Genomic DNA, 27,345 nt, shown 5'->3' on the forward strand with positions numbered 1-27,345 from the left:
AAATCTCACAGAAGTCCTGCAAGAATCAAATCAATGAGTGTCCTACAGCCTCAGCGTATAAACAAGCAGACAAACCTCTGAGGCCTCCAGTAATGAGAACAGAAAAGTCTCCCACAGCCCCACACAAGGAACAAACAAACTAATCTCTCCAGACTCTGATGAGAAGTGAACAAGGGATTTTCCCCCATCTCTAGCAGGAAAAAAATCCAGTTGCACCTGGAAGAGAAAAGAGGTCTTTTACCGAGCCAAGAAGTTATCACAGAAACTCTCTGCATTGTTAAGCAGTTCAGTTCAGCTGAGCGTCTAGCCCATGTCTTTCCTGTGTATGCTGTGCTAAATTGTTTATGATTTGAAAAGCTAGATAACGTACTCACAGGTAGCATAATCACAGTTATTTTCTAAATTCCAAAGTTTTGGAAGTTCTCAGGGCACTGGAGAACTTCTGATCTCCTCTTAGCCATACACAGGTGCTCATACGTGGCTGAGATTGAGACCAGTGAATGAGTTATAAATTGTCTGAATACAGAAAAGGTGCATTCAGTAGTACAAGAGCCATGATTTTCTTTCTTCTTGAGGAGTAGTAAAACACACACAAACATGAATTATCTGATGCATTGACAGCACCCTTCCACTTGCCACCTCCTTCTCCCTTCTTTTTCGCAGTAGACCTTTGTCCTTGTTTTGTACAGAATATATAGATTATCTTTCACATCAGTTCCAGCGTAAACTATATTTTGCTCCAGCAGAAAGATGTTTGCTGTTTACTACTCCTATCTGCTTTTGGATTGGAGGATCAACTCCGATAACAAAAGGTAAATGGAGAGTTTATTTCCCCTTGCTTCAAACAAGTCAACTCTGCAAATGTCTATCAATGAATTACACAGAGACACAGACTGTGTACAACTTCTTCCCTTTGTTGTCTTGTAATAAAGTTCAATAACCTATCATCTTATTGATAGTCAGACAAGGATAATTTTATTGCACTGTGTAATGCAGTTTTAAGCAAAACATTTTAAATATTTACAAAGTTCTTTAGTGCTAAAGGGTATCTTTCTCTGGTGCTTATGTTCTTATTATCTGTACTTCATGTTTTATCTCTCACATACTGTACACCAACTTTTCAGTAAAGCTAATTATCAAAAGAAAGGTTGGGTGGTCAAGCTGGAGTTCCTGGAAAGTCCTAGAATTCTACTACCCTTGTAATGAGAAACAATTGTGTTGTATTAAGGAGGCACAAGAGATTGGTTGATATCATAAAGGATTATTGCTTTACAGGTACACTTGATATAGCACAACAGGATGTCTGCATTTATATGGTATGAGTTCCAAATCCCACATTGCAAAGACACTACAGAAGTTATTGCATTTTAATTTTATTAATGTTGGAATGTCTGTGCAGAAAACTCTAGGGGCCTTTGTAAGAAAAGCAAATGCAAGCAGCTCAAGGCTAAACTGGATGACTAAACTGGCGTCCCAGAGAAATCAGACAGGATAGGGCTTACTACTGAAACCTAATAAAAATGTGCTAGTCGAGACTTCTTTTGCACCTCTCTTCAAATAAAAACGTTCCACATCACTTTCTGTTTTCCTGCATTAGTCTGATCCTGTTCCCAATTAAGTCAATGGCAAAACTTCCATTGACTCTAGTGGTGCTGGATTTGGGCCTTTTAGATCACAAACAGGTTTTGCATTGTCCCTGAGAACATTTTTTTAAAAAACCAGGGGGATGATAGAGAACTTGGGAGGAGCAAGGCTAACAGGTAACTTTTCGAGCAGTAAATGTATATTTTGTGTCCACTTTTCAATTTTGGGCACATAGAAGTGCTGTTCTTAGTTCCCATGTGAATTTTGACTCCCTAGCTTTGACTCCCACATTTCACATCTTCAGTTTTTAAAATGAACTTCCATGTCTGTCCAGTGTATTGTCTCCTGACTTGACTATTGTAGGTTCTTCTGCCCTGATCTTCCTCCCTCTCTCCCCTCAAGTCCATTCAGAACACTTCTGTTAAGATTATTTTACTGCCTGTCATTCTTAGTCTTCTCCCGCAATTTGAAGTTCCTCCATTGACATCCCTTTCTCTACTGGGTCAAAATACGAGCTTGTGATTCTTGCCTTGGAAGCCCAACTTCTATCAACTTGTATCTTATCATTTTGCCTCCTGCCCTCCATCAACAGTACCAGCCTCCACCACTCTTTCTGTCTGCTTCTCCAACAGTATTTTCAGTCTTTGTTTCATGCCTTAAGGTGACTGGGGAAGAATGTTCTATAACTACTCTTGTCTCCTCAAGACCTACTTCTACTGTGATGCCTTTAGAGGAAATTACCAACATGTAATGATTAGGTATGGGGCCATTATAGAATGCTGACATTTATCTTATTTATTTGCCCTCTGTAAACACACATTCTTGTTACTATTCTCCTTTTCTCCTTCCTCATGCCCTCTGTTTTTTGTTTGCTACACGCACTTGTTGCACCTTCTCTAAATCAGATTGCAGGGTGTTTGGGGCATCTTTTATATGGTGGGAGCTTCCAGGTGTCACTGTAATATAAATTATCATAATAAGATATGGTTGAAGGAGGGAGGGAGTGAAAAGAAATTCTCTAGCCTTAAGATACTCAGTTTATGGCTTTCAAGCCACATGTAGCTCTTCAGGGACTTTTATGCAGTACTTGTGGATTCTACCTATCTTATTGACCTAATCTGTCTGGACTCAAGCAAAACCACCATCGCATCAATTACAAGAACGGTCCTAATATTGCCTGATGTACCTGGTGTGTAAATAATGGGGACTGTTGAGCACAACCAGTCATGCAGTGTGGGATCTGCTGGGATCCATTTTCCAGCCACCCATCTCACCCGTAACATGGGAGAGTGGAATTTGCACCTGAGTAGAGTTGGAGAGAGAAAGTAGAGGAGAAGAGGGTTGAATGATGTTGTTAATCATGTAGTTCAGTGGTTCTCAAACTTCTTTTTTCGTGGACCACTTGAAAATTGCTGAGGGTCTCGGTGGACCACTTAATGATCTTTCCAAATGTTGCTTGTACCATTAGCTAACTGGTGTAAAGCACTTTGAGTAAAAGCGCTGTATAAAAAATCCCTTAATAATTAATGGTTTTTTGGTATACAAATAAAAGCACACAACTCATATTTTAATATCAGTAGTCTTACCTTTGTGATGTGATGGATGTGCCCTCCCCTGCTGCAGTAGCCCCCGAGCTGGGGCTGGGAAGGAGGGAGAATTTCTCCCTCTCTCCCAAGCTGGGGCTGAAGGGGGGTGTCTCTCCCTCTCTTCCCCCGCCGCAGCAGCCACAGAGCTGAGACTGAGAAGGAGGGCCGACTCTCCCCAGCAGCCACAGACCTGGAGCTGGGGAAAGTTACCTCTTTCTCTGGCCACCACAGCCCTGCACGTCCCAAATTCCCCTCACCCGCTCTTCTCACACCACTGCCCCCTTCCACCTACTCCCTATTCCCCCCAAGGCCACCACCTCACCTTACATGTGCGTTTTCTCCAGGGTCCAGGCACTTAATTAGTGGAGCCACGCCTGCTCTGCAAGTTCCGCAAAGTGTTGTGCCAGTACTTAAAAAGAGTAAATGGGACAACCCAGGTAATTACAGAGCTGTCAGTCTGACACTGATCCCAGGCAAGATAATGAAGCAGCTGATAAGAGACTTGAGTAATAAAGAATTAAAATAGGGTAATGTAATTAATGCCAATCAACCAGGGTTTATGGAAAAATAGATCCTGCCAAAGTAACAGTATTGGGTTTTGATGAGCTAATAATGTTTGATGTAATATACTTAGATTTCGGTAGGGCGTTTGACTTGTTACTGCAAAATTGTTTATAAAACTAGAACAATACAAAATTAACATGGCACACATTAAATAGATTGAAAACTGGCTAACTGACAGGTCTCAAAATGTACTTGTAAATAGGGAATCATCAATGAGCAGGTGTGTTTCTAGTGGCATCCAGCAGGGTTTGGTTCTTGGCCCTACATTATTTAACATTTTTATCAATGACCTGCAGGAAAACCTAAAATCATTATGATAAAGTTTGCAGATGACCCAAAGATTGGGGGAATAATAAATACTGAAGGGGACAGGTTATTGATAGTGATCTGGATCACCTGGTAAGCTGGGCATGAGCAAACCGTTTGTTACAAAAATTTGATAATGGGCTCTTAAATCTAGCAGACAGAGGTATAACAAGATCTGGCTAGAAGCTGAAACTAGACAAAATCAGACTGAAATAAAATATAAATTTTAACAGAGAGGGTAGTTCACCTTGAATCAATTCACCAAGGATTATGGTGGAGTCTCTATCATTGGCAATTTTTCAATCAAGATTGAATGTTTTTCTAAAAAATATGCTCTAGTTTAAACAGGAATCAATTCAGGGAATTCTGTGGCCTGTATTATGTAGGAGGCCAGACTACATGATCACAGTGGTGCCTTTGGGCCTTATAATCTATGATCTAAAGCCCACTGAAGTCAAACTTTAGATAAGAGCTGTTTGTCTTGGCCTTTATATTTACCAGAGCTGTTGAATGATTGACTGCTGCTGAAATATGAGTACTTCAGTCTTCATTTAAGTACATTTTTAATGTAAGATAAAATTATATACCTCTTACAGGCTAATTTTTTAAATTATACTTGATTGGATTGGGTAGGCCGATAGCCCTCCTTGTCAGTTAATATACACTGTACATAAACTATGTAAGCAGGCACCATCTCTTAGTAGTGTCCTGGCATCTAGGCATTACCTCAATACAAATAAAAATGATTAGCATGCGGTTAAAAAAATAGTGGTACTTGAGTAAATTTACCTGGTAACAGAGAATAATACTTACATTAAAGTGTTATAATGGGGTTACAACCCTTTCCCCTACCCTCGTAGACACATAAAGTGGAATGTTCTGGTCTGTGTAGCTCAGAAATACAAGTTAGATTGACCACATGTTGAATGAGCCTTTAGTTTGATTTAAGACCTGATCTGTGCTATAATCAGTTTATAAGAAAGAAAACGTCATCACACCACAATCAAAACCACATCTTTTTATATTACAGCTCTAAATGGCTGACTCTTTAAGTTGGTATAAAATATACCAGGAAGCATATTGCAGGACTGGAATTTAGTCAGGGCTTAAATAGAGTGTGCTAAATTGAGAGAGCAGCACAGTTAAATCTTAAGAATTTTCTTGTAAAATATGATAGTGCCTCCTTCAGTTTGCCTGTTAATATTTTAAATTGTTTGCCATTTTTCAAAGACGGGGATTTTTAATACCTCTTAATTTTAGTACGTTTTTAATTCTGTATTTGGTTCAGGTATAAAAAGTCTTTCTTGTGGCATCCTATTAAACATGAGAGATAATTATCATGACCTGATGTTGATATATAAATATCCTCATAATTAAATAATATGACAAATTTGCCTCTTTATAAACTGACTGTTTTTTTTAATCTGGATTTTATACTGGTGATTTCATAGGTATTACTCTTAATTCAGTGGCAAATATAATCGGCACTTTCTGAAGCAGGCTTTCCTTTAGAACTTTAATGAAATGCAGTGCTGCATTTTTCCTTTTGTTTATAGTTAATTAGTAAGATTTTTTTTTCTTATTCAGGTGAACTTTACTATTAACTTGTATATTTAATTGCTGATTTTCAGAAGATGGGTTTTCGCTTCAAGAAAAAAATCTGTGGGATTGCTTTTCATTTTCGGTATATTATAGGCAGATGCTAGGGAAAGATGTAGAAAAGTTTGCTACAGTATTAGAAGAGGCTATGATTAGACATATGGCGAGAGTTTAGTAGGTCTGCACTGGAGCAGATGTACTGTAGAAGAAATTTTAACTTCAGTTTATTGGTGTCAACTAATACCGGAGAAAGAGATATGGATGAAACTAGAAAAATCAAAACGTAAAGTAAGATTAATTCAGTAAATCCTCATGGCTCGCCAGAAATGGAAAAAATGTGTAATCTAGGTGTCAAGTAGCTTGAGCATAGCTCCAGTTGAAGGACATGATTAGCTTGCACAGCTGTGAAATCTAGCAGTCAGCTTGCTGTGGAGGAGAATGCTAATGTAGCAGTATGTCCTTCTCTTCATGCACGTATGATTCTAATTAATGTTAATAAGAACGATGTGCATGCACCTATATGGAAGAATAGCCTCTTTCAGCACAAGTGCGGGGTTATTTTCCTTTACACTCAACCAGTCCTGCACTTTTCATGTTAGCTTTACAGTCTTTTATTTCCCACTTGCAGGTACAACTGTAGCTGCACTGAAGCTGTTTAAGAATCTTCCTGTAAGAAAACAGTTTTACTCAACAGTTAAAAAATGTAAGGAGGAATTAAAAAAAATCCAAGATCTTTTGATGGCGTATGGCATCATAAAGCCAGAACTACGGATAATCTTTACACATAACAAGGTAAAAGTGACTTTTCTTGTGCCAACTATCTCAAATTCAAAATGAAAGAAAATAAAGACTATAATAATTTTGTTCAGTTCATCAAGACTTTCGTTACTGTGACTGCATTTTGTCATCAGATGTTTGATTTTTAGGAATTTGCTATAATTGCAGGTTGGTTCAGACCCCCCCTCCATCATTGCATCTGAGTTTATTAGCTTACGATGGATCGAGTTTTAGATAGGCAGTGCCAATCTTTCAAAGAAGTCTGTGCTCCCACAAAAACCTAATTTGGTATATATAGGTTAGACAATGCTATGATTTATTGGGCACTGATAACACGCTTGTTATTGTACAGAACAAAGAGGCAGAGCCATACCTCCACCTTTCTCTAATGGTCTGATCGGTTGCTAGTTGAAGTCAGAGGAGAGGTTCCCACTGAATTTACTGGGCATTGAAACAGGCCATGTAGGTAGTGCTACTTGCGTGTACTGTTTTGTCTCCGAGGGCTGAATTATAACAGATCACTGCAGGAGAGACTTGAAATATGGCCTATCAGGCCAGACAGGTACCTGTGTAATTGCATTGACTATAATACATTTAAGTCTGATTTACATCAATTTAAGGAAAGCAAAATCAGGCCCAAATATGACTAAGCTAGTGCTCATTTTATGCCCAGACTTGACGGCACAAATTCAAAAGCTACTTGGACCTTAATATTATATGAATAAGTTTTTATTAATCATGGGAAGTCTAACAGAAGTATTAACTACAAATCTGCAGAAATGGTATTTTGGACCTGATTCTACTCTCAGTTATACTAGTTTAACCCCACAGACTTTATTGGAGCTGCTACTGATTTACACTGGCATAAGTGAGAGGAAAATTAGGCCCATAAATTTCCATGCTGCCACAGAAAGTAAAGAGTGACACCTAATGGCCAAAAAGGTTCCACTAAAGCGATTCTTTTTCCATTTTTTAAAAAAAATTCTCTCTATGGTGGTTGAATAATTTCTTATCTTGCAATCTGAAAGTTAAAACATTATTTCAATTCATTGCACCATTTATTTCAATTTTTTATTTCTATCACTTCGAATATTTTTTAAAAAATCTTTCATGTTCACACTGGTCAGTGGAAATGACAAGTGATCTTACGTATTTGACAATAAAATACTGAATAAATAATAACTAAAAGTATAGGTATTCCATAAATGCAATTTAGTGTAAATCTTTCATTGTGATCAGTGATAGTTCTGCTATGGATTGCAGGTAGTATAAAATCTCAAACTTATACCCAGGTAGGGTTGCCAACTTTATATTTGCAGAAAACTGAACATCCTTGCCCGGCCCCTGACCCGCCCCTTCCCTGAGGCTATGCCCTGTGTCCAGCCCCTTCTATGAGGCCACGCCCCATCTCACTCCATCCCCCCTCCCTCCGTTGCTCGCTCTCCCCTACCCTCGCTCACTCGCTCATTTTCACCAGGCTGGAGCAGGGGTTGGGGTGTAGGAAGGGGTGAGGACACCGGCTGGGGGTGCAGGATCTCGGGTGGGGCCAGGGTTGTGGGGTCTCGGCTACAGGAGGGGTTGGGGGGTGGGGCCAAGGCAGTTGGAATGTGGGAGGGGACTCCGGGCTGGGGCAGGGGGTTGGGGTATGGGAGGGAGTATGGGCTCTGAGCTGGGGGTGCGGGCTCTGGAGTGGGGCCAGAAATGAGGGTTTCAGGATATGGGAGCAGGCTCCGGGCTGGGGCAGGGGGTTCCTGGCCAGTGGCCTCTGTGGAACTGGCACTTGGGGCGGGCAGGCGCGCAGAGTTCTCATTGCCACTCCTGCACCTAGGAGCCAGAGGGACATGCCATCCGCTTCAGGGAGCCACGCGGAGATGAGCAGGCAGCCTGCCTGCCCCGCTGCAGGTGGCCAAATGGACTTTTAACAGCCTGGTCAGCTGTGTTGACCGGAGCCACCAGGGTCCCTTTTCGATGGGGTGTTCCAGTTGAAAACCTGGCAATCCTATGCCTGGGTCCACAGACCTTAAAGGAAAATTGTATTCAGCTGTCTCTAAAAAAACAACTTTGATGACATTGATTTAGAGCAATAATAACTATGCCTAGTTGAAACAATTAAACTGTCCAATTTCTTGGCACTCTAATAGTTGTGAAAAAGAATGAAAAATAAGCTGCAAACACTTACTGAACTCAAGGCTTTAGAATTATGTGCTGAATGACCTCAGGTATTCAGAGTAAGAGACATGTAGCACATTTGTCATTTTAAAACATACCTTGTTTGCTGTAAGTTCTTGACCCTCTATTCTTGCTGTGGATCACAGTCAGCTTCTTAGTGGGACCTACTCCCCACATGCTCTTTGCTTCAGATTAAAAACTACTTTGGTACGACAAACAATAAAAGTATTGCTGAAGTTCTAAAGACAGAACATTGAGAGTGATAGAACACATGGAGTATCTTTCTAGGATAGGGCTTCATGGGGTGCTTTTATCCTCTGTGTCTATTTTAGTCACATTCTGATTTAGTTGCTGGTTATTATGTGTCTTGATTCTTTTTCTGCCTTCTGTTTTTCTCCTCAAATTATGCCATGTTTTTCTCCATTGTGTTTTAATGCAAAGTCTGTTATCCTCACCGATACCTTGATCAAGAATCTCTTTCTTGTACTCCTCTGTAATTCTGCGTACTGAAGCAGACAGTGTCTCTGGACTTTAGTCCTCCTCCTTCCCCCTAACCCCCAACACATTAATTGTACTGTTGTCTCTTCTGTTTTTCCCCTCTGCTTCCCTCTGCTACTGAAATTGCAACCATCATAGAAAACTGCCCAACACAGAAGCTTGTCATGAGGGCACAATACATTTGTTTTCATTTAATTTTATTCTTTTTAAACAATATTGTGCCTTTATAAAATGTTTTTATTTTTCTCTCTCACCTCTCAGCATCACTATAATATCTTCATTTTAAACGTTATTTTAAAGAGATATCAAATAAACACCTTTTTAAACAAACTGCAATATTGTTTAACCAAAAGAAGACTTTTGTTCCTGAGCTGGCTCTTTGGCTGCAGTGATATCTCCAGCACAAAGTTTTCTCTTTGAGTGGGAGCTGACTATTTCTACTATGTCTTGGAATCTCTCACTTTAACAAACAAAAAAAAATTTTAAATACCAGCAGTCCTGAATGCTTCTCCTATCTGGTGACTTATGGGAGATGGGTGGTTCTTGTGAATAATTCCAAAATTGTTTGGTTTCTTTAACAATACTTGAAAAGTTGTTCTGCTCTGAAAACTGAGTGTAAAAATGGAATGGTGGGTTCCATGTTGTTGCTCATTGTTTTCTACATCAGATGTGCTCAGTTGACAAGTAAAAAGATTGTCTTTTTCTTGCTGCCAGCCGTGCAAAAGCATCCTGTGTTTTAAGAGTCCAGTTCAGTTTTTTCCATTTGGTGCATCATACCAGCAATGGAGATTCTGCAAGCCTCATTTAAACCTCTGCAACTCTTCATATTATGTTTTCAAGAGCACTTGTGCATTCACACTAACCTGCAGTGGATTTTTATAGATGTAAATGATTTGACCTTCCTAACCAGTTTTTTTGCTGATGGACAAGAAAGAACAGAATCCAACTCTCAGTCTCAGCTTGATGTCTCTGTAGAGCTCATGGGATTAAAATGCAGTCATGTCAGTAGGTGCATTTATGAGTTCACCCAGAAAACAACTCTGTTGGGAAAGAAGATGCCATTTTTGCATAGTCTGTTTTTAGAGTAGAACTGCAGTTAAAAGCTTGGGAAAATTTAGGGGAAAAAAATTCCTTCAGTAATATTAAAACGGGCAGAGGATAGTAGCAAAGAGAGGGACAGATAGTTCAGTTTGCTGAGAAATGCTAGGATCCTGTAGGTAAAGAATCAGGTAGGGGAATAGTTAACATTGGCGTTTTCATGGGTTCCTACATTTCTACCTTATATACTATATAATTTGAATAATAATATATCTGATTTTCCTTCAAACCCAATCTTTTTAGAATACTGCATTGTTAATGTGGATTAAAACGATTCCCTGTCATTATGAAACAAGGAAACTTAAAGGATAAGATTGTTCAGTTGATTGGTAATCGTTCAGGATAATGGAACTATTGACAAAAGCGGTAGGGACCAAAAGGCCTTCTGGTATGGTGGGCGCTTGGTGCTTATTTCAAATGGAAATCTCAGTCCATTTCCATGTGAGCAAGTTTCTCTATCAAGATATCAACCATTCTGGCAGTTTTGGGAAAGATACCAACACTGAATTATCTTGGCCTCTCATGAAGAATGAATTATTTTCTCATCTTCAGAGGTAATTACTCTATAACAGGAGTCAAGCACAGTATTCGGGGCAATATAGAACAATAACCTAGTATTGCTCCTACTTACATGCTGTATTTGCTTTGAGGCTAAAGATAGGACATTGTTTTTTAGGGCTGTTCATCTTCACAAGCACTTGATTAATATAAAAATAAAGAAAAATCAAGCAACCCAGAGATTTTCTAACACAAGAGGTCACTCATTAGCTATAGCTGAGCTGGGAAAACCATAAGCCAACTAAGGTTTGGCACAAACCAATGAGTTCTCGGATTGTTTTAAAACTATTAATGTGTTAAAATGGTCTGGGTATGGATTCATTTTCGTTGCTCAGTTTTTATTACTGTTAAGATCTGTTTGAAGATATAAACTTCAATAGTTTGATAAATAGATTTAATTGCTTTCTAGTTTTTATAAGTACTTCAACATTCTTTACTTAAATTCTAATTTTTAATTTCTTTCATCAATTCTACATACTTACCCTTTAACAGCAATAGCACTGTTAAATAGTACCTTATTTGGCTTCTTTCTTCAGAAGCTGAAGAACACCATTATCGCAAAGCCGTAGTAATCCAGACCAACAGATCAGTCTATCTCATTCTGATCCTACTGTGTGCTGGAAATGTGCTCTATCGTAGTATTTTCCAAGTATTTTGTGGTAAGCTTGGGATAACAACATTTCTCATGGAGTACATGGATTTATGACTAAGACCACCTGTTAAATAAATAAGTGGTTATATATAATCATTCAAAGGAGTTGCTAGAATCCTGCATTGTGGGGCTGTGCCAATACCTTGCGCTGCTGTGGAAGACAACAGACGTCAGGAATGAGCTCAGGTTCCAAAGCAGAAAGAGCCATAGTCTTTTGGGGGATCCTTTATGGTGGTTTGCATGTTCATTTGCATGCGTGGATGGGTGGCTTGAGGCACCTGTGACTGTCTGTTGAACACAAAGAGCAGCCAAATCAGCTCTGAGGATTGGGCTCTTTCAGAGGCTTATTTTTGTTGCTTTCTTAAAAGAAGAGACTGAACAGAATTTGAAGGAATGGGGGAGAAAGAGAAGCAGAAAAGGTTAACAGTTGGGAATGCAGTCAGGATAGTTTAATATATTGCATAACAGGGAGCTTGACAGTGAGGGCTAGTCTACATGGTGCATTAATCTGCATCAAAGGGGTGTAAATTTTGGTTTCCCATCCTTTCCCAAGGGTAAAAGTGTTCACCCCTCAAACACTACCACGTTAACCATGCACTAAGGAACTTTTAGAGTGTGCCAGCAGGATCCACATAGACCAGTCAGTGCACAACACAGTGGTGTCCTGTAAAATTTACATCCCTGTGGTGTGCAGATTAACACACTGTGTAGACAAGCCCTAAGTGACAAAAACTGTGCAGATGAAGGGGAGCCTTTGGCCAAAAGCTAGGACTGACTAAGGAATGAAAGGAGAGTGAAAAAACACAACTTTTACCTGGGAAAGGATGTACTGTACCTGTGCAAAGAGCTCATTCGTAGGCCAAGTTTTTCACATGTGCAAGTCTGAGGTTAGGCATTTAAATCCATTGAGCCCCGTGAAGTTAATAGGATCTACCAAGTGCTCAGCATCTCTGAAAATCAGGACTCTTATTCAGTTGCCTATCTAAAGATTTTATGTCTTTTGGTCCTTAAGTTTAAAACATTTGGCCATGAGCTTCAGAACATACTGTATTCTGCTCCATTTCTGTCACTTGATTTACTAAACAGTGGGTGTCATGCTCCTTCCGATTGAAGTTTCTAGAAATTTGTCTTACTGTTATGCAATCCACTTGCTTGTCACAGCCATTTGTTATATGAAAAAAGAGAGTTTAAAATTCTGTATGAAGAACCAACAGCTCTTCATGCTTTTTGGATTAATTTCTAGAAAAATACACTTTGTTTTTTCACTCTCACTGAGTATATTTATCAATGAATTTCTGAAATAGGAAATGCTTGGCTGCTTTTGTGTCTGCTAAAAATGTTTTTTTTTGCATTAGCCGTAAATATTGAATCACTTTGCAAATCAATCCTTGAAGTACGGTTGCTGTTTTGACAGCTTGGAACAACTAGTGCTCCTTCTTTTTATGAAGGTTTATCCTGCCAAGACATTCTTTGAATACTGATAATGTTGATCCTCTTGCCAGTATGGGTATGTTAGAAAGAGGTATTTTTTCTTCTTTCATCACCGTGTTCCTTGAGAGCATATTGAATAATGAGACAGCCAAATAGAAATAATTTACAAGAGTATTCTGAGAGTTTAAAGTTGACATTACCTGATGGAGAACCAGGCACATTCCAGAGTTAGCTACTCTTGTTTAAACAGCGTCAGACTTTTCAGTCCAATTTGCCATATTGCAGCCACCTGTAAACTCCTGGTATATTTTGCACTATAAAGATGGTTGTCCCCTGGAATTGGAACTTTCTCATTGCCACAGCAGCTACAAAAACTCGAAGTCCTTTGCTGTTTAAAGTCTGTAGCCACTAGCTAAATCACTAGTAAATGTGGTGAGCATTTGCATGCACTTCGATCTACTGTTTGTGAAATTCCTTAACATATGGAAAGAAAGACGATACATAAAATTTCCATGTGGGTCACAATGAATAGTTCCATTCCAGCCATCTATATCAGTCCACAAATGGTAGAGATGTGTTTTAGTTTGCAAAAGTTACTGTAGAAGTACTAACAATTTCAGATACAGCATCTTGGAGTGATTACGAGCTATCATTTCTCACAGGTCCTGCAATGAACCACTGCCCTCCAAAGAGGGGTTGGAGGCAGAAACCAGCGTGGCAGTTGCAGCTGCCTCCATGGGACTAGAAGATAATTCAGGGATAAAGGGATTCCAAACAGATGGTTTTAGACCCCAGGAGATCTTGGTAGATCAGTGGGTTTCAGGATTAAACCCCTTTTAAGGGAATAATCAGATGGAAACTCCACAAGTAATACCAGCATGATAGGTATTTCTAAGATACTTAAGATAGGTGGGATGAAATTCCCAATATGATCCTTAAAGATCACAAAGCTGCATTGGCATAGTTAGCTGTACGCCATTTCAGACATTGACAACACTCCCTGCTGGACCCCCCAGCTAGCATCAGGGGCATGTCAGGGAAGGGAAAAAGTGTGGTTTGAATGCACTGCACTGTGGTTCTCTGCTGATGTAAAATCCTATTTACTGCCATTGTACAATAGAGAAGACTTACGGTTGCTTTAATTTGAATCAGGGCTGAACTATCACTTTGCAACCCCTAGTGTTGGGGGAGCTCGAAGCTAGGATATTACCATCTGTGTCATTCTAGACCTGTCCACTCCCAAGTCCTACATCAAGCACAGATTGGCCATACCTGAGATTGGGGCAACAGACTTTCCCATTCTCTGTGTGAGAAAAACCAGTATGGGGGACAGTTGAGCTCCGTATCTTTAATATGCAGTATTCAAAAGCTTTTCCCCCAACAGTTTCAAGCCTAGCCTATTTTGGAATGTGTCTTTTCTGGAACATGTGTGGTGATACATCTTTGTTTGGCTGTGGGCTCTATGATACTTTGACACAAATATTGTTGACCAAAAGTTGTCTTAATTTTTTACTGTCTATCCTGATAGTCCCTTCTTTCATTTTTTCTGCACGTAGGAAGTTAGTGCAGTACTGTACGTGATAGTAAGTATATGGACAAAAATGTGAGTTGATAAGTAAACTTAAATGAATTGAGTGGCACAGTTACATTTTTGCAAAGCAAATATGTCCACTATTTCTGTCATTCTTATTTCTTTGCTCTTTTCTATATAAGTTATTTAAGGCTGATTGTATTTCTCCATTATTACCAAGTGTGTACTCCTGTTTGAAACAAAACCTTAACTAAAGCTTGATTTCCAAGTCTGAGTCAGAGAGCTAGGATGATATAAACATTTCAGCCATCTTAAATTGTTTCAAGCTTTATTTTAATTGTTTCAAACTTTGTATTTTTGTTGGGTAAAAAATAAATATCAAATAACCCAATCAATAGGAAACATATCTTGGCATATCTTAAAGCTGTGTAGCTGGATATTCCTGTATATGAGTCTTGCTTAAGTTACACAGAATCTTGTTTCAGACTGGTAGCTGTGTTAGTCTGTATCAGCAGAAAAAAGCAGGAGTACTTGTGGCACCGTAGAGACTAACAAATTTCTTTGGGCGTAAGCTTTCTTGGGATAAAACCCACTTACTTGTTCAGCTCTTGGCAGGGGGCTAGATAAAATAATCCTAGATAAGAATACTTTCCCTTATATGTTAAATGAGTTAGATTGTGTGAAGTTAACTTGGTTAGCACATCCAGCGTCTTTGCCCCCCTAAAAGATGAGCAATGTGGTAACTGAGAACTGTAAAACACAATTTGAACCTTTTAATAAAATGGAATTCAAATTGATATTGAAGCAAAATGCATTGCTCAGGTCAAATTCTCTAAGATTTACCCCCCAAACACACTATATAAATCTAGTGTTATTTTCTGCCGAAGGGAAAAAACTTGTTTAGAGAAGGCAAAAATGATAGTGGAACCCAGAAACTAATTTTATCTTCGTACAAACTGAACCAGCTCAATATGTTTGTCATACGTTCTAGTGGGGTGAAATTCACACCGTGGCAGATGGCCAGCCCATGGACCACTTGAAACTCCCACGTCAGTGCACAAAATAGGGCTTACATGTTGGATAAGTCTTGTGCTGGCCCCTTTGCCCAGGGATAAATATCATTTATGGTATGGGAAAATTCACAAATTAAGGATCTGTTGGCTTTTTTCCCCTCCAAAGGTTAAAATTTGCACCCGTTTCGGGGACGTGTACCCCACTACAATTTGTAGTTCCACATTCAGCTATAAAAAGATCTGTCATAGGCCTAATCCAGTATGACAGTTCCTATCTCGTCCAGTGTCTTGTTTCTGACCATGGTCAGTATCAGATACTTCAGGGGATGGTGCAAGAAACCTCACAGTAGGCAGATGTGGAATAATCTGCCCCTCATGAAAGTGTAGTCCTAAACTGTAGTAGTTAGATTGTCTTAAACCTGGAAGCATTTTTGTCTCCTTTCCAAAACATTTATTAAAACATATTAACTATTATAATTCTGGATATTCTTGTTATCCATATCAGTGTCCAGTTCCTTTTTGAATCTTGGTGAGTTCTTGGCCTCAGTGACATCATGTGGCAATGAGTTCCACAGTCAAATTATGTTCTGTGTGGGGAAAAAGTATGTCTTTTTATCAGTTCTGAATTTGCTATTTTCAATTTCATGGAATGTCCCTTATTTCTTGTATCATAAAATTTCATGACTAAAAGTTACGCATGTACCTTCTCTATACCATTCATTATTTTGTATATTTTCATCATGTCCCTTCTTTTCTCCTTTCTAAAGTGAATAATCCCAACTTTTTAAGTCTCTCTTAATATAAGAATTTGTCAGTGCTTTTTATTATTTTGTTGCTTGTCTCATTAGCACCCTCTAATTCTGCAATATCTCTTTTGAGATGGGGATGAACCATTATTTATATAATGATACAGTAGAGCCCCATTTATCCGGTCTAATTACCAGGGCCAGATCAGATAATCAAAACTCCAGATAAACCAGAGAATGGGATAATGTGATGCTGTAGCACCATCTAACGGACACAAGAGAGATCACCCACTTCTGGCCCTGGAGTCCTGGTTGTTTGGTAAATGTGGAGAACTGGTTAAGGGAGGGTCAGATAAATGGGGTTCTGTTGTATTATATATTCAGTATTATTCTCCATACATTTCCTTATGCATCTTCTAATTTTGTTTGCTTTTTGATTGCAGCTGCACACTGAGCAGAGATCTTCATTGAGCAATCCACAGTAATGCTCAAGTCCTTTTCCTCAATTGATAAGATTAATTTAGATGCCAGTTTGTGGTGGTGATGTAAAATTGGAGCATAAGAGTAGTAAATTAGGCCTCTAAACTAGAAGCTGTAAAGAATACAGGGGAATTGTGGTTGAGATTTGGCTCATAACTTAGTAGGTTTGGGTGCTTTGGATATTTAAAATGTAATATTTTCTCAGAAGGGAAAATTGGAATTATTATCAATAGAGTTCTGTCATAAATCTAGAGCAGAGGTTCTCAAACTACATTGCATCGCAACCATCCTTCTGACAACAAAAATTACTACACGACACCGGAGGGGGGGACCGAAGCCTGAGCCCACATAGGCCCTGTTGCCTGGGGCAGGGAGGGGGGACAAAGCCAGAGCCCAAGGGCTTCAGTCCCAGGGAGGGGGCCTTTAACCTGAGCTCTGTTGTCCGGTCCTGAAGCTCTCGGGCTTCAGCTTTGGCCCCAGGCGGTGGGGCTCAGGCTTCGGTTTCCATCCTAGGCCCCAGCAAGTCTAAGCCAGCCCTGGCGACCCCATTAAAACAAGGTTGTGATCCACTTTGGGGCTCCGACCCACAGTTTGAGAACTGCTGATCTAGTGTAATGCTGTAGTGAATCAGGTCAGGCACTTTGAATTCCTATTTGTGTAGTTACAGCTGACTAGCTGTGGTTTTAGTCTTCAAAATTTTCCAGTTTACTACTTCATTATTAACTGCTTTTGTTTAACAGTGTCATTTAAATACTGTGCAGGACTCAGGAGCCCCAAAACAGCTTACATCACAGGGTGGGGGCTGCTCCTCCAGTGCCTTGCACTTTCTAGAGTTAAAGTGTATTTTATAGGACTATTGATTTGATTCAAAGACCATTGAAATCAAAGGAGTCTTTTCATTGATTTCAGTGGGCTTTGGATTAGACCCAAATGAGGTGCAACCAATGGAGAATCAGGCCCTTTGGTTTGGAATTTTTCCTCCAAGGAGCAAGTCTTCTGCAGCTGTGTTTGAAGGTTTGTAATCTTCATACATGCAATCCTCAAAGAAGCACATTAAAACTATAATAATCTTAAATCTTAAAGTATATAAGTGTGCAGGAATCTAAAATGGTGGCTACCTCATGGTGGGTGCAGTCAGGACACTGCAAACTTTGTTTTGTCATGAGCCTCCAACCTATTTATTTTTTAATTGAAAAGGACTTTGGGTTTTGTGAAAGGTGCTGGATTGGCAACATTGCAAACTGCATACCCACAGAAGCGATATAGCCTGTATGCTAGTGGTGTAGGCTTCCCAACTGCCCTGCCAATGTGCCTCAGCCCTAACCTGGAAAGTAATTTAGTCTTTATGTCCAGTCATTCTACAGCCTCTTTGCCGAGGAAGCCAAACAGGGTGCTAATTATGGTGTGGTTTTTTTGTGATGTGAGCACCTGTCTACTAGGAACTGTACAGAGACCATCAACTCATTTTACATCAGCCGCCAAACAGCTGTCAGATGGTAACAACCTTTGGTCACTACCAACCTGGACTGAATTCCGAACTGGTGACCTGGAGGTGAAATGCTCTGTATCCTATTACTAATTCCTTGAGCCATCCAGTTTCCCATCCATCATACTTTTCAAGTGACAGCACAGTATATATGAGAAATCTCATAACAATGACTGGTTCAAGTGTACAGTATGTACTGCAATACCTAATATGTGTCTTCAGCTCTTGCGGGCATTCAGACTGCTTTACTTTGTATATGCAGGGGAGGGTTAGGAGAGGAAGCCGTGAGGAAATTATTTATAATAATTTCTTGGAGGTGTGCCTTTTTATAAGCTTGCCACTGTGTTTTGTTACAGTGCTATGTCCTGTGGTGCTTTTGTTGACTAATAATAAATACTAAAAAGGCTTTTAAATGCTTTTAAAAATGGGATTCAGTTCTCAGTCTCCCACTGCAATTTGTGTAATCTCACTGATTCGAACTATCTACTTCTCCTGCCAAAAAAACAAAAAAAAACAAAACAAAAAAAAACTCTTGTGTTGACAAAGCCCCAGAGGAGTTTTTATTTGATCAACCTGCTGCAGAAACAACATGGACTTATGAGCTTTCCCCTACAGTTTAGGAATTCATACACATGACTGTTTTAATGCTAAAACATTACCACCACCACCACCACCACCACCACCACCCCTGGTGAGATATGACAACTGGACACTGCAAGTTTTACTTGCTAAATCGCCTCCTTATTCTGTGATGCATGGGAGCAGAGTTTCTCTATCCCTTCCCTATGGAACTGGCAGAGTGGGTTGATCAGCTCCCTCTAAAATCTGTGTGGATTTTGGGGGCTTTGTTGGAGGCCAGGGCTATCCACAGGGAGGCCTTGTGACCCTGCAGTGCTTTCCAGTTCCTCTTGACGCCTTCCAGTTCTTTAGCAAGCATGATTCTTATAGGCATCGTGGTGCCAAGAGCTTCTCCACCACCTGCTTCTCTGAAATGTCTCCCTCCTTGGGAGGGTGTGCTCACATCGCTAAGGGGACACCTGAGTGAGTAAGTGAGTGCTCAAGGAGTCAGCATTAATTTACTCAGGAAATCCCTTGGGTTTGTTGTGGGGTTGGGGGAGGATAATGCTGTGGAAAATTACTATCCCCCAAACTTGCCGGTAGCCCACCCCTTCCTTTCTGCAGTGTCTGATACCTACTGAGGCATGTGTTTGTGTTGGGGGCCAGGGGGAGATGTATGTGGAAAAGGAGAAGCTAATGCCATGAAGGTGGCAGTCTTCCATTCCACACCTTTTTGGATGCCTTCCACCTTTAGAATGGATAGGACAATTGGTCCTTAATCCTTAGGGAATCCTTAAAATATTTGAAAGAGTTGAGGGTTGGGGGAGAGATTCCTCCCCCGTTTTAAGTTACTATTAAAAACTGCACTTGCTATTAAACTTAATTCCAAAAGATGATTATGCAAAAGATCTCTTTCCATAAGAGAGAGAATTTACCATTTATTTAAAAACAATGCTCCAGTTTCAGCTTGGTGTAAATAAAATAACCTTGACAATTTTTAAAACTGAATTTTTTTTTAAAGAAAGTGGTTATTAAGATTATTTTATCTTCCTGTCTTTTTGAATTTAGTTGACAGCTGTTCTTCCTCCCTAAAAAAATACGCCTGCTCTTGCAGCTAGGTGTCTGTGCACTATAAACAAAGAATTTACACATATTGCAAGTTCTTGGAGACCTCTTCTTTTTGTTATGTTTTCCTTCCTATAAATGCAAACTCTAGATTCTGTTTTGGTTTTCTGCTGTTGTCAATATATTTTTTTAAACTAAACAGTGTTGGTTTTAGTTGTGGGAATACGTTTGTGTTTTTGAGTGGGCCTTTCCTTTGAGCTGAAATTTAACATACAAGCACATTCTTGTTGAGGATATTTTTAAAAATAGTTTAAATCTGTTTGAAAGGCTCAAGAGGTCATGTACCCTAAATTAAAATTAAAAAGAAATCTACTGAACTTGAAGAAAAATCTGTGAGTTATGCCTGCCACACAGGTAAAATACCAATTCTTCTTGGCAGTTTACCGCCAACAAACCCAGATTGCTGGACCAGGCTTCTCAGTCTCTGCTCTGTCTGCCCTGTTCTTGGGAGCAAGGCAGATTGTTAAACATATAAATACACTAATGCTGACAAGAACAGGGAGACAATCCAACATGCATGTGTATGCCTGCTAAGCAGAAGAAAGTTTGGTAATGTAAGTTTAATTTAGATGCCCTTAGGTTTACCTTGACAAGACTCTCAACTATAGTTTCTTCCCCATAAAAATGTACTAATGATTATTGATTCACCGTAAGAAGGTGGTGTAATTGTTTCTTTACCTTCCCTACGGCTCCAACCACTTCTCCTGCCAGTTTATTTTCATTTTCCATATCTCCTAGTAGACAGGCTATAATATTTATCTTTCAGTGGTTAGTCATGACTTTACGTAACACTTGCTGAGTGCTGTCACTAGCTTGTCACTTTTCTGTTTCAATAAACCAGCTAATTTGGAGTTTTATAGGAAAATTTGGGAAAGTTGCAGTGTCTATATACACATCCTGTAAAACCCCCACAAAAGCCAGCAGCCTCTTTCCACTTTTCAAAAAAAGATTTGTGGCCTGATTCAAGAAACACTTAAGCATGCACTTAAATCCATTCTTATTCAGGACCACGTGTAATATGCGTTAGCTATTGTGCTGTAAAATGCCAGTCGAGACAAGGCACTCTTGTTTTTACCGCATTATGTTTCCCTCACCTAGCTACTTTACGGTAAAGATTGCAAACTTGTCTCCACTAGGATTTTACAGCATGATAGCTAGCACGGGTTAGTTATCACCTGGTAAATGAGCACCTTTTTTTTTTTTTTTTGGCAGTGAAGACATAACCTTTATGGATGTATCACCTTTCAGCTAAGGATCTCAATGTGCTTTACAATGGCAGGAAACATTAATTACTCCCATTTGTCAGCTAGGTAAACTGTGGTTCAGGCAGGTTAAGTGACTCACTGAAAGTTACACTTTGAGTCAGTGACAGAAATAGAATCCGGTTCCCCTGACCTCCAGTTCTCTGTTTTGACTATTAGATTTAGCTTTCTCTTTTGTTGGTAAACCAGCAACCAATTATGCTGGTAAAAGTATTAACATGGCTGCTGGTCAGAGTATTAAAAAACAAGGCTGGTTGAGGAGCGGGGTCTGGCCCTATGACCTTCCCTACTGTCTTTGGAAAGGATGACTCTGAAGAACTCATGTTCTTCATGAGCATAAAAGCATTGTTCCCAGCTTCTGCTGCGGGATGCAAATAAGGGACTCTTCCCCCACTTATTATGCACCTGTTCAAAAGACCAGGAATAATCTTGGCCTATATGTATGTGCTCTAAAATTTAGCAACAGAGATGTATGGTCTGAATGAAGTGTGTGTGTGTGGGGGGGTATAATTAAAGAAAATGTACGTACTGTATACACAAATACCGAATGTGTCAATACACTAATCTATGCCCGTGAAATAGATATTTATATGCATTTGGCTTTTTATGCCTTCTAATTCATGCAGTGCCCCTCAATGAAATGGGGAGGGAGGCAGGATATATTTGGTGAGCTCCAACAAAACCTAAGATGGTCTGTATGTAATAATATATCTTTAATTAGGGTGTTTTTGCAGTGTCATCATACTGACTAGAGTCAGATTCTTACTTGGCTCATCGCAGACACCAGGCTTATGTGACCTAGAAAATATAAGGGGGTGTGTGTGTATATATTTTTAGCACAATTTCAGCATATAACCAAGGTTATAAAAATCAACTGTTGCAGGAAACTCACTGGGGAGTACTGACACTTTCAAAAATAAATAAATATAAGTAGCATTGCTTCTTAACAGCTTTGATTCTTCTTTTTCAAAACCTGTTGGTGAAGTCAGTTCATTTATAATGTATTCTTTAGATTACCAGTTATTTTTAAAGTATCATGCCGTGTTGTTTCATAGTGTGCAGCCAGTTCTGAAAATGAATCTAAACCAATCTGTTGTGTGGTTATCCGATACGCACGTTTAACTAGTTGACTGACCTCTGCAATGTGAGAACTTTGAGCTAACGTGTTCTAGTAACTAGATTTAGGAGTTTTGCCTACAGCTTTTAATCCTGATATTTAAGAAAACATTGATCAGTAAAAATGTGCCCCCAAATTATTAGCAGTTTCCTCTTTTACAGAGTTTGCATTTAGTAAGTTTTTATGTTCCATACCTTTCTTAAGGCAGTTTATTGAAATGAGCTTTTTTCAGCCATTCAGCAGGTCAGGCAGTGTAATGACATCCTTGCATTAATCAGCAGCTAGGATTTATATCTGTACCTGTGGCATCACGTTAATACAAGCTAAAATAAACAGTGTGACATTTATATTAGTTGTGTCACGAGCATCTTTCTCAGTTTGGTCACACACATTTAAAATATAATATCTAGTAAAGATAAATTGCTTGGCACTTTTGATCACTTAAAATGTAGATATAACTCAAAATAGAAGCAGTAACAAATATGTTTTTTTAAAGAGGAACTCTAAAGGGAAAATTCTTTCCTCACTGCTTTGAGGATGTTTATGGGGCAGGGAGTAAGAATTTCCCTCCTCCACTACTCACTCTATGAAGCATCAGCAATACCACTTCAGAGCTGCTGCTAAATCCGCAAGGCAGCCGTTGTCCCTCTGTCTACCGTGCTCACCATTCAGTAGCACAGTGGAAACCTCAGTGGAGCTCCTATGGAATTCCTAGAAATGTGGCTCTTATCCCGCTGTCCACCACCAGTGAACCAGAGCCACTAAATTCAGGGCTTTTCAAGCTTGCAGTGGAAGGAGAAGGTGATGGTCACAGTGCCCCTTATGACTATATTCTTATACTCTTAAGTGAGTTGGACTCAAGTAGCAAGTCCAGCAGTACAAATGGTGCTCAATGTGTTTGATGTGTAATTAGAAGAAATAAAGACTGGGGAGCAATTGTAGTCTCCTATATCTGCAGTCCTGCAGCCTGAACATTCCATCTGTTGTGCAGAAAGCAAGTATCACTTTTAAAGGAATTTAGTGTTCTTCAATGGAATGCACCCTGCAAGGCAAGGAAATACCTTGGAGGACAGGTGGGATTTTAAGGTTCTGTATTTATTTCTTGAGGTTGTAGGTATATTTGTTGCTCACTTACCATATTTTTAAATCCTATCCGGTACTTGAATACTATGAACTCACTTTGTATTTCTTGGATTCCTTGCACATATTAGGACACTTTAAATTCAGCATTGTAACGCAAAGGAATTTCAGGTTAAATCTAACATCTTTTTATCTTAATCTATCTTGTTGTGCTTAGGTGCTGAAGCACTTGGGGAATGTTGCACACTAAAACACACTTAGATGCAGCTATTTGATAACTGTAGTCAACATGAAACACTGGTTAAAGTCTATGTATAATTATAAAGATGTTTAGTGCTTACTAGGAGGGGGGATTAGTCAGACCATTCCCATTAATCTCAACCTGAGTTGTGTGGCTAAATCCTCTAGTTTACTTTGAAAACCTCAACTAAGGTATGTCAATAATGTCTGTAACAGATATTTGCTGAGAGACTAATGGTTCTGAGGGAGCTCAAGCTATTGTAGTTTGTCAAGTCATTCATCTGTGGATTTGTTTACACAAACACTTAGTTTGTGGCAAGCTGGGATGTAAATCTACCTGTCACTAGCTTGCTGCATGCTAAGTGTCTGTATAGATCCTGCTGCTGTGCACTAAAAGTTCTCTAGTGTGCTTTGATCTCTCCCACTTTGAAATGGGAGTAGATTAAAACACACTAGGGAACTGTGCCATAGCATGGTCCACATGGCTAGTGTATGGTGGGCTAGTGTGGGGTAGATTTACATCCCAGAATGCCAAAAACTAAATTCTTGTAGACATACCTGTATCTTAAATTCCTGAATATGTCTCTGATCAGGATAGATGGTAACAGGAGCAGCAGTCCTTAGCGTTTTTCGTATTAACTCATAGCTATCTAGGAGCAATTTAAAAAAAAAATAAAAGCACGTAATACGTACCACCCATTTCTTCTTCTAATTTGCCCAAAAATAGGGGATTAACTAAAATGCAAGTTTCTATGTTAACATTGGCACAAAATGACAAAAGCTAAGAGGTTCAAAGCTAAGACTGTACTTCTGTCTTGGGCCTTGTCTTCTCTGGGATCTGAAATCCAGTGTAACTTATCTATCTAGGGGCTTACACCAGCATAGCAAGGTGTATAATTAATTATGTAGCCTTTTTTTATTCTTCTCTAAGCACTTTACAAAGGTGTGAGTAAGCAAGCACAGTTTCCTTCTTTACACAAATAAAGAAGCTAAGGCAGAGAGAGTGGCAGTTAGACACTGAGTCTAGGAACAGAAACCTAACCTAACCTAATGACTAACCTAACCTAATGATTCCCAGGCCAGTGATTTATACTTTGGCCATGGTACTATAAGCATCACAACTTCTATACTATGATGCCAGCCGGTATGAAGAATATGCAAGATGCATTTTTAGGACCCCAATCTGATACAGTTACAGCCATACAAACCCACTGACTACATGAATGCATGTGAGGGCAGAGTGGATCCATAATAAATTCTTTTGCTGATTACTTCTCAGCAATTGCACGAATTTCAATTCTTGCAGAAATCCTTGTAAGTTAAAGTTACATCAATGATTAATATATATATGTGGGAACAGATTCCTTCATTTTCTTGTTCTTTATTTAAACTAGGAGTAAGATTTTATGAGATGATATATCATAAAGTACTGTCACATGTATGTTCATTCTAAAGCTATGAATGCAAGAGGATCAAAGAATAGAATGTTACATGTCCTGTATAAGTGTGCAGTTGTGTATATATGTTTTCAGTCATGTAATGTTGCAGATGACTTGAGTTCAACAAACTTAAATATAATGTCAAAAATTTGACTCTGTGCCATTTTGTTTCAGGCAGTTATTTGGCAAAAGACCAGGGTGTCAGATCACAAAATGTCCTTTATGTCAGTTCTGGGAACTGCCGTTATGGGCAGCATGGTACCTTTTCAACATCACTGTGAAGATCCTGAGGTAAATTTTTAAACATTCTTCTCCCAGCCCCCATGAAAAACCCACCAACAAAGAACAAAACCCAGCATTTAAAAGGAAAAGGCTTCTAAAATTGATTGAATTCCTTTTCTGCTCTGTCCCTAAAATTAATTGGTTTGATGATTGAAAGTGCTCTCCAAGAATCATCAAATCAAGACTCACGTGGCAGTGACCAGATGGCAGCAAAAATAGTTGTGACAAATGCAGAATTACTGATTACTGTGTACTCTCTAGTGTAGGATACATGGTCTATGTGCAGGTGGGTGGCCTGTTTAGTTATCTATACTTTCATATCATTATCATCACCATGGCATCTCAGGATCTTACAATACAGAGCGTAGAGGTATCTGTACAAAAACAACAAAAAATATTTTTAAAGGAAGATGTGCAAAATTTCCCCTAAATCTAAATTTAAAGGAGTTAACGGGTACAATTTCCAGAAATGCTCTGCGTAGATCTTACTGTGCTCCTATTTATATTAATGAGAGCTTTGCAATTGCTGCTTCCTTTGCAGGAGATACCTTACTAATATTTTCGGAGGTATATTTTAACTCAGAAAGCCTCTATTTGGTTGTAGATATCACTTAATCGAATGACTCGCTCCTCTCTTGTCTAGTAAAGGTTAATTTTGTTCTTTATCTTGCAGCTATAAAGGCTGACCAGACTAGCATAAAGTGTATTGAAGCATAATCTATCTAGTGAAAATGGTTGTTTAGCATGTCCATAAGAATATTGTTTTATTAATTTGTTCATTCAGATGTCTTAAACTAATCTTATGTGAACCCTCGTATATACTGAAGTAGGATGGTGAAACTGCTTTAGATTTTGTGCTCTCCTCTGACAGGTGGCATAGGAACAGGACTATAAAGAAACCACTCCAATGGGCAAACGCAGTATTTGTGGTATGTGGTGGGCATTCAGCATTTATGTGGGAGGACTCTGAGGCAATAAGTAGGGAATGGAAGGAAGAGGAAAGTGGAAGCTATGTGAGTTCACCTGAGCAGACAAATGGTCAAACCACTAGCTGGTAGATCAGTGAGGTATTACATATGCCTTGGTTAGAACTTGGAGGAGGAAGAGAGCCCAAGCTCAGGCTTCCTAGAGGTTAGGAAATGCCAGAATTAAGGTTGCCTGTGCAACTTTAATTCAGTTCCCTTGTGCATGTGCATTTTAATATAGGCTTTAATTACATGATCACATGCTGTCTTTTCCACAAGACCACTGCCTCATTCAGTGCACAGAATGGATGATGCTTATTTAAGGAACAGCTATTCAATATTTTGTTTTCTCCTTATTGTTCAATGGGTGACCCTATGTCTTTTATATTTTATGCTATTCAAACCCTAGTCTAAAGGCTGAATTGTTAATTTCCTCATTGGCTTTTTGTGATGTTCATCACTATAGTATTTGAATGCTTCAGGAATATGAATTAATTTATTTTTGCAACACCCCATGAGGTTTGGGGATATTATTATTCTCATTTTACAAATGGGGAACTGAGGCATAGAGACATTGAGGTCAAAAGTATCCACTAATTTTGGGTGCCCAATTTGAAACACTCAGGATCTGATTTTCCAGAATATTTAGCATTACAAAGTACATTGTGTGTTCAAAGCACAGCTTCCATTGCATCTATGAATCATGGAGTCATAGAACTGGAAGGGATCTCGAGAGGTCATCTAGTCCAGTCCCCTGCATTCAAGGTAGGACTAAGTATTATCTAAACCAGGGGTGGGCAAACTACGGCCATTTTAAGCTGGCCCCTGAGCTGCATCAAGTGGCTCGGGCCCTCTCCAGCCGGGGAGCTGGGTCGGGAGCTGCACCATGCTGCTCAGCCCCGCTCTGATGCTCCGGCCGGGGTGCTGGGTCGGGGGCCACACCCCTGAGCCTCTCCCCATGCCCCAACCCCAGCCCTGATCCCCCTCCCACTCTCCAAACCCCTCAATCCTAGCCCACAGCACCCTCCTGCATCCAAACCTCTCAGCCCCAGCTCCGCCTCAGAGCCCGCATCCCCAGCCAGAACCCAGTCCCCTTCCCTCACCCCTGCTCCCACCCTCCGAACCCCTCGGTCCCAGCCCAGAGCACCCACCTACACCTCAAACTCCTCATCCCCAGCCCCACCCCAGAGCCCCCTCCC

At 39.7% G+C, this 27,345-nt stretch overlaps 1 protein-coding gene across 11 annotated transcripts in view; it reads left to right on the forward strand.

Annotated features, from left to right (window-relative positions):
• PMS1 (PMS1 homolog 1, mismatch repair system component) overlaps positions 1-27,345 on the forward strand; it is an 88,102-nt gene that overhangs the window by 18,575 nt on the left and 42,182 nt on the right. For 7 of the 11 annotated variants that reach the window (XR_012664413.1, XR_012664414.1, XR_012664415.1 and 4 more), the window contains exons 5-7: positions 744-812; positions 6,268-6,431; positions 25,074-25,190. Coding sequence is in view for 7 of the 11 variants with exons in the window: in XM_075118019.1 (XP_074974120.1) it covers positions 744-812; positions 6,268-6,431; positions 25,074-25,190 (350 nt within the window). In the remaining 4 variants the exon portion in view is untranslated. The remainder of the gene's footprint in view (positions 1-743; positions 813-6,267; positions 6,432-25,073; positions 25,191-27,345) is intronic. The other 4 variants (XM_075118021.1, XM_048870261.2, XM_048870262.2 and 1 more) reach the window with 4 other exon arrangements.

The sequence above is a fragment of the Caretta caretta genome, chromosome 11, assembly GCF_965140235.1.
Source record: "Caretta caretta isolate rCarCar2 chromosome 11, rCarCar1.hap1, whole genome shotgun sequence".
NCBI classification, from domain to species: Eukaryota; Metazoa; Chordata; order Testudines; family Cheloniidae; genus Caretta; species Caretta caretta.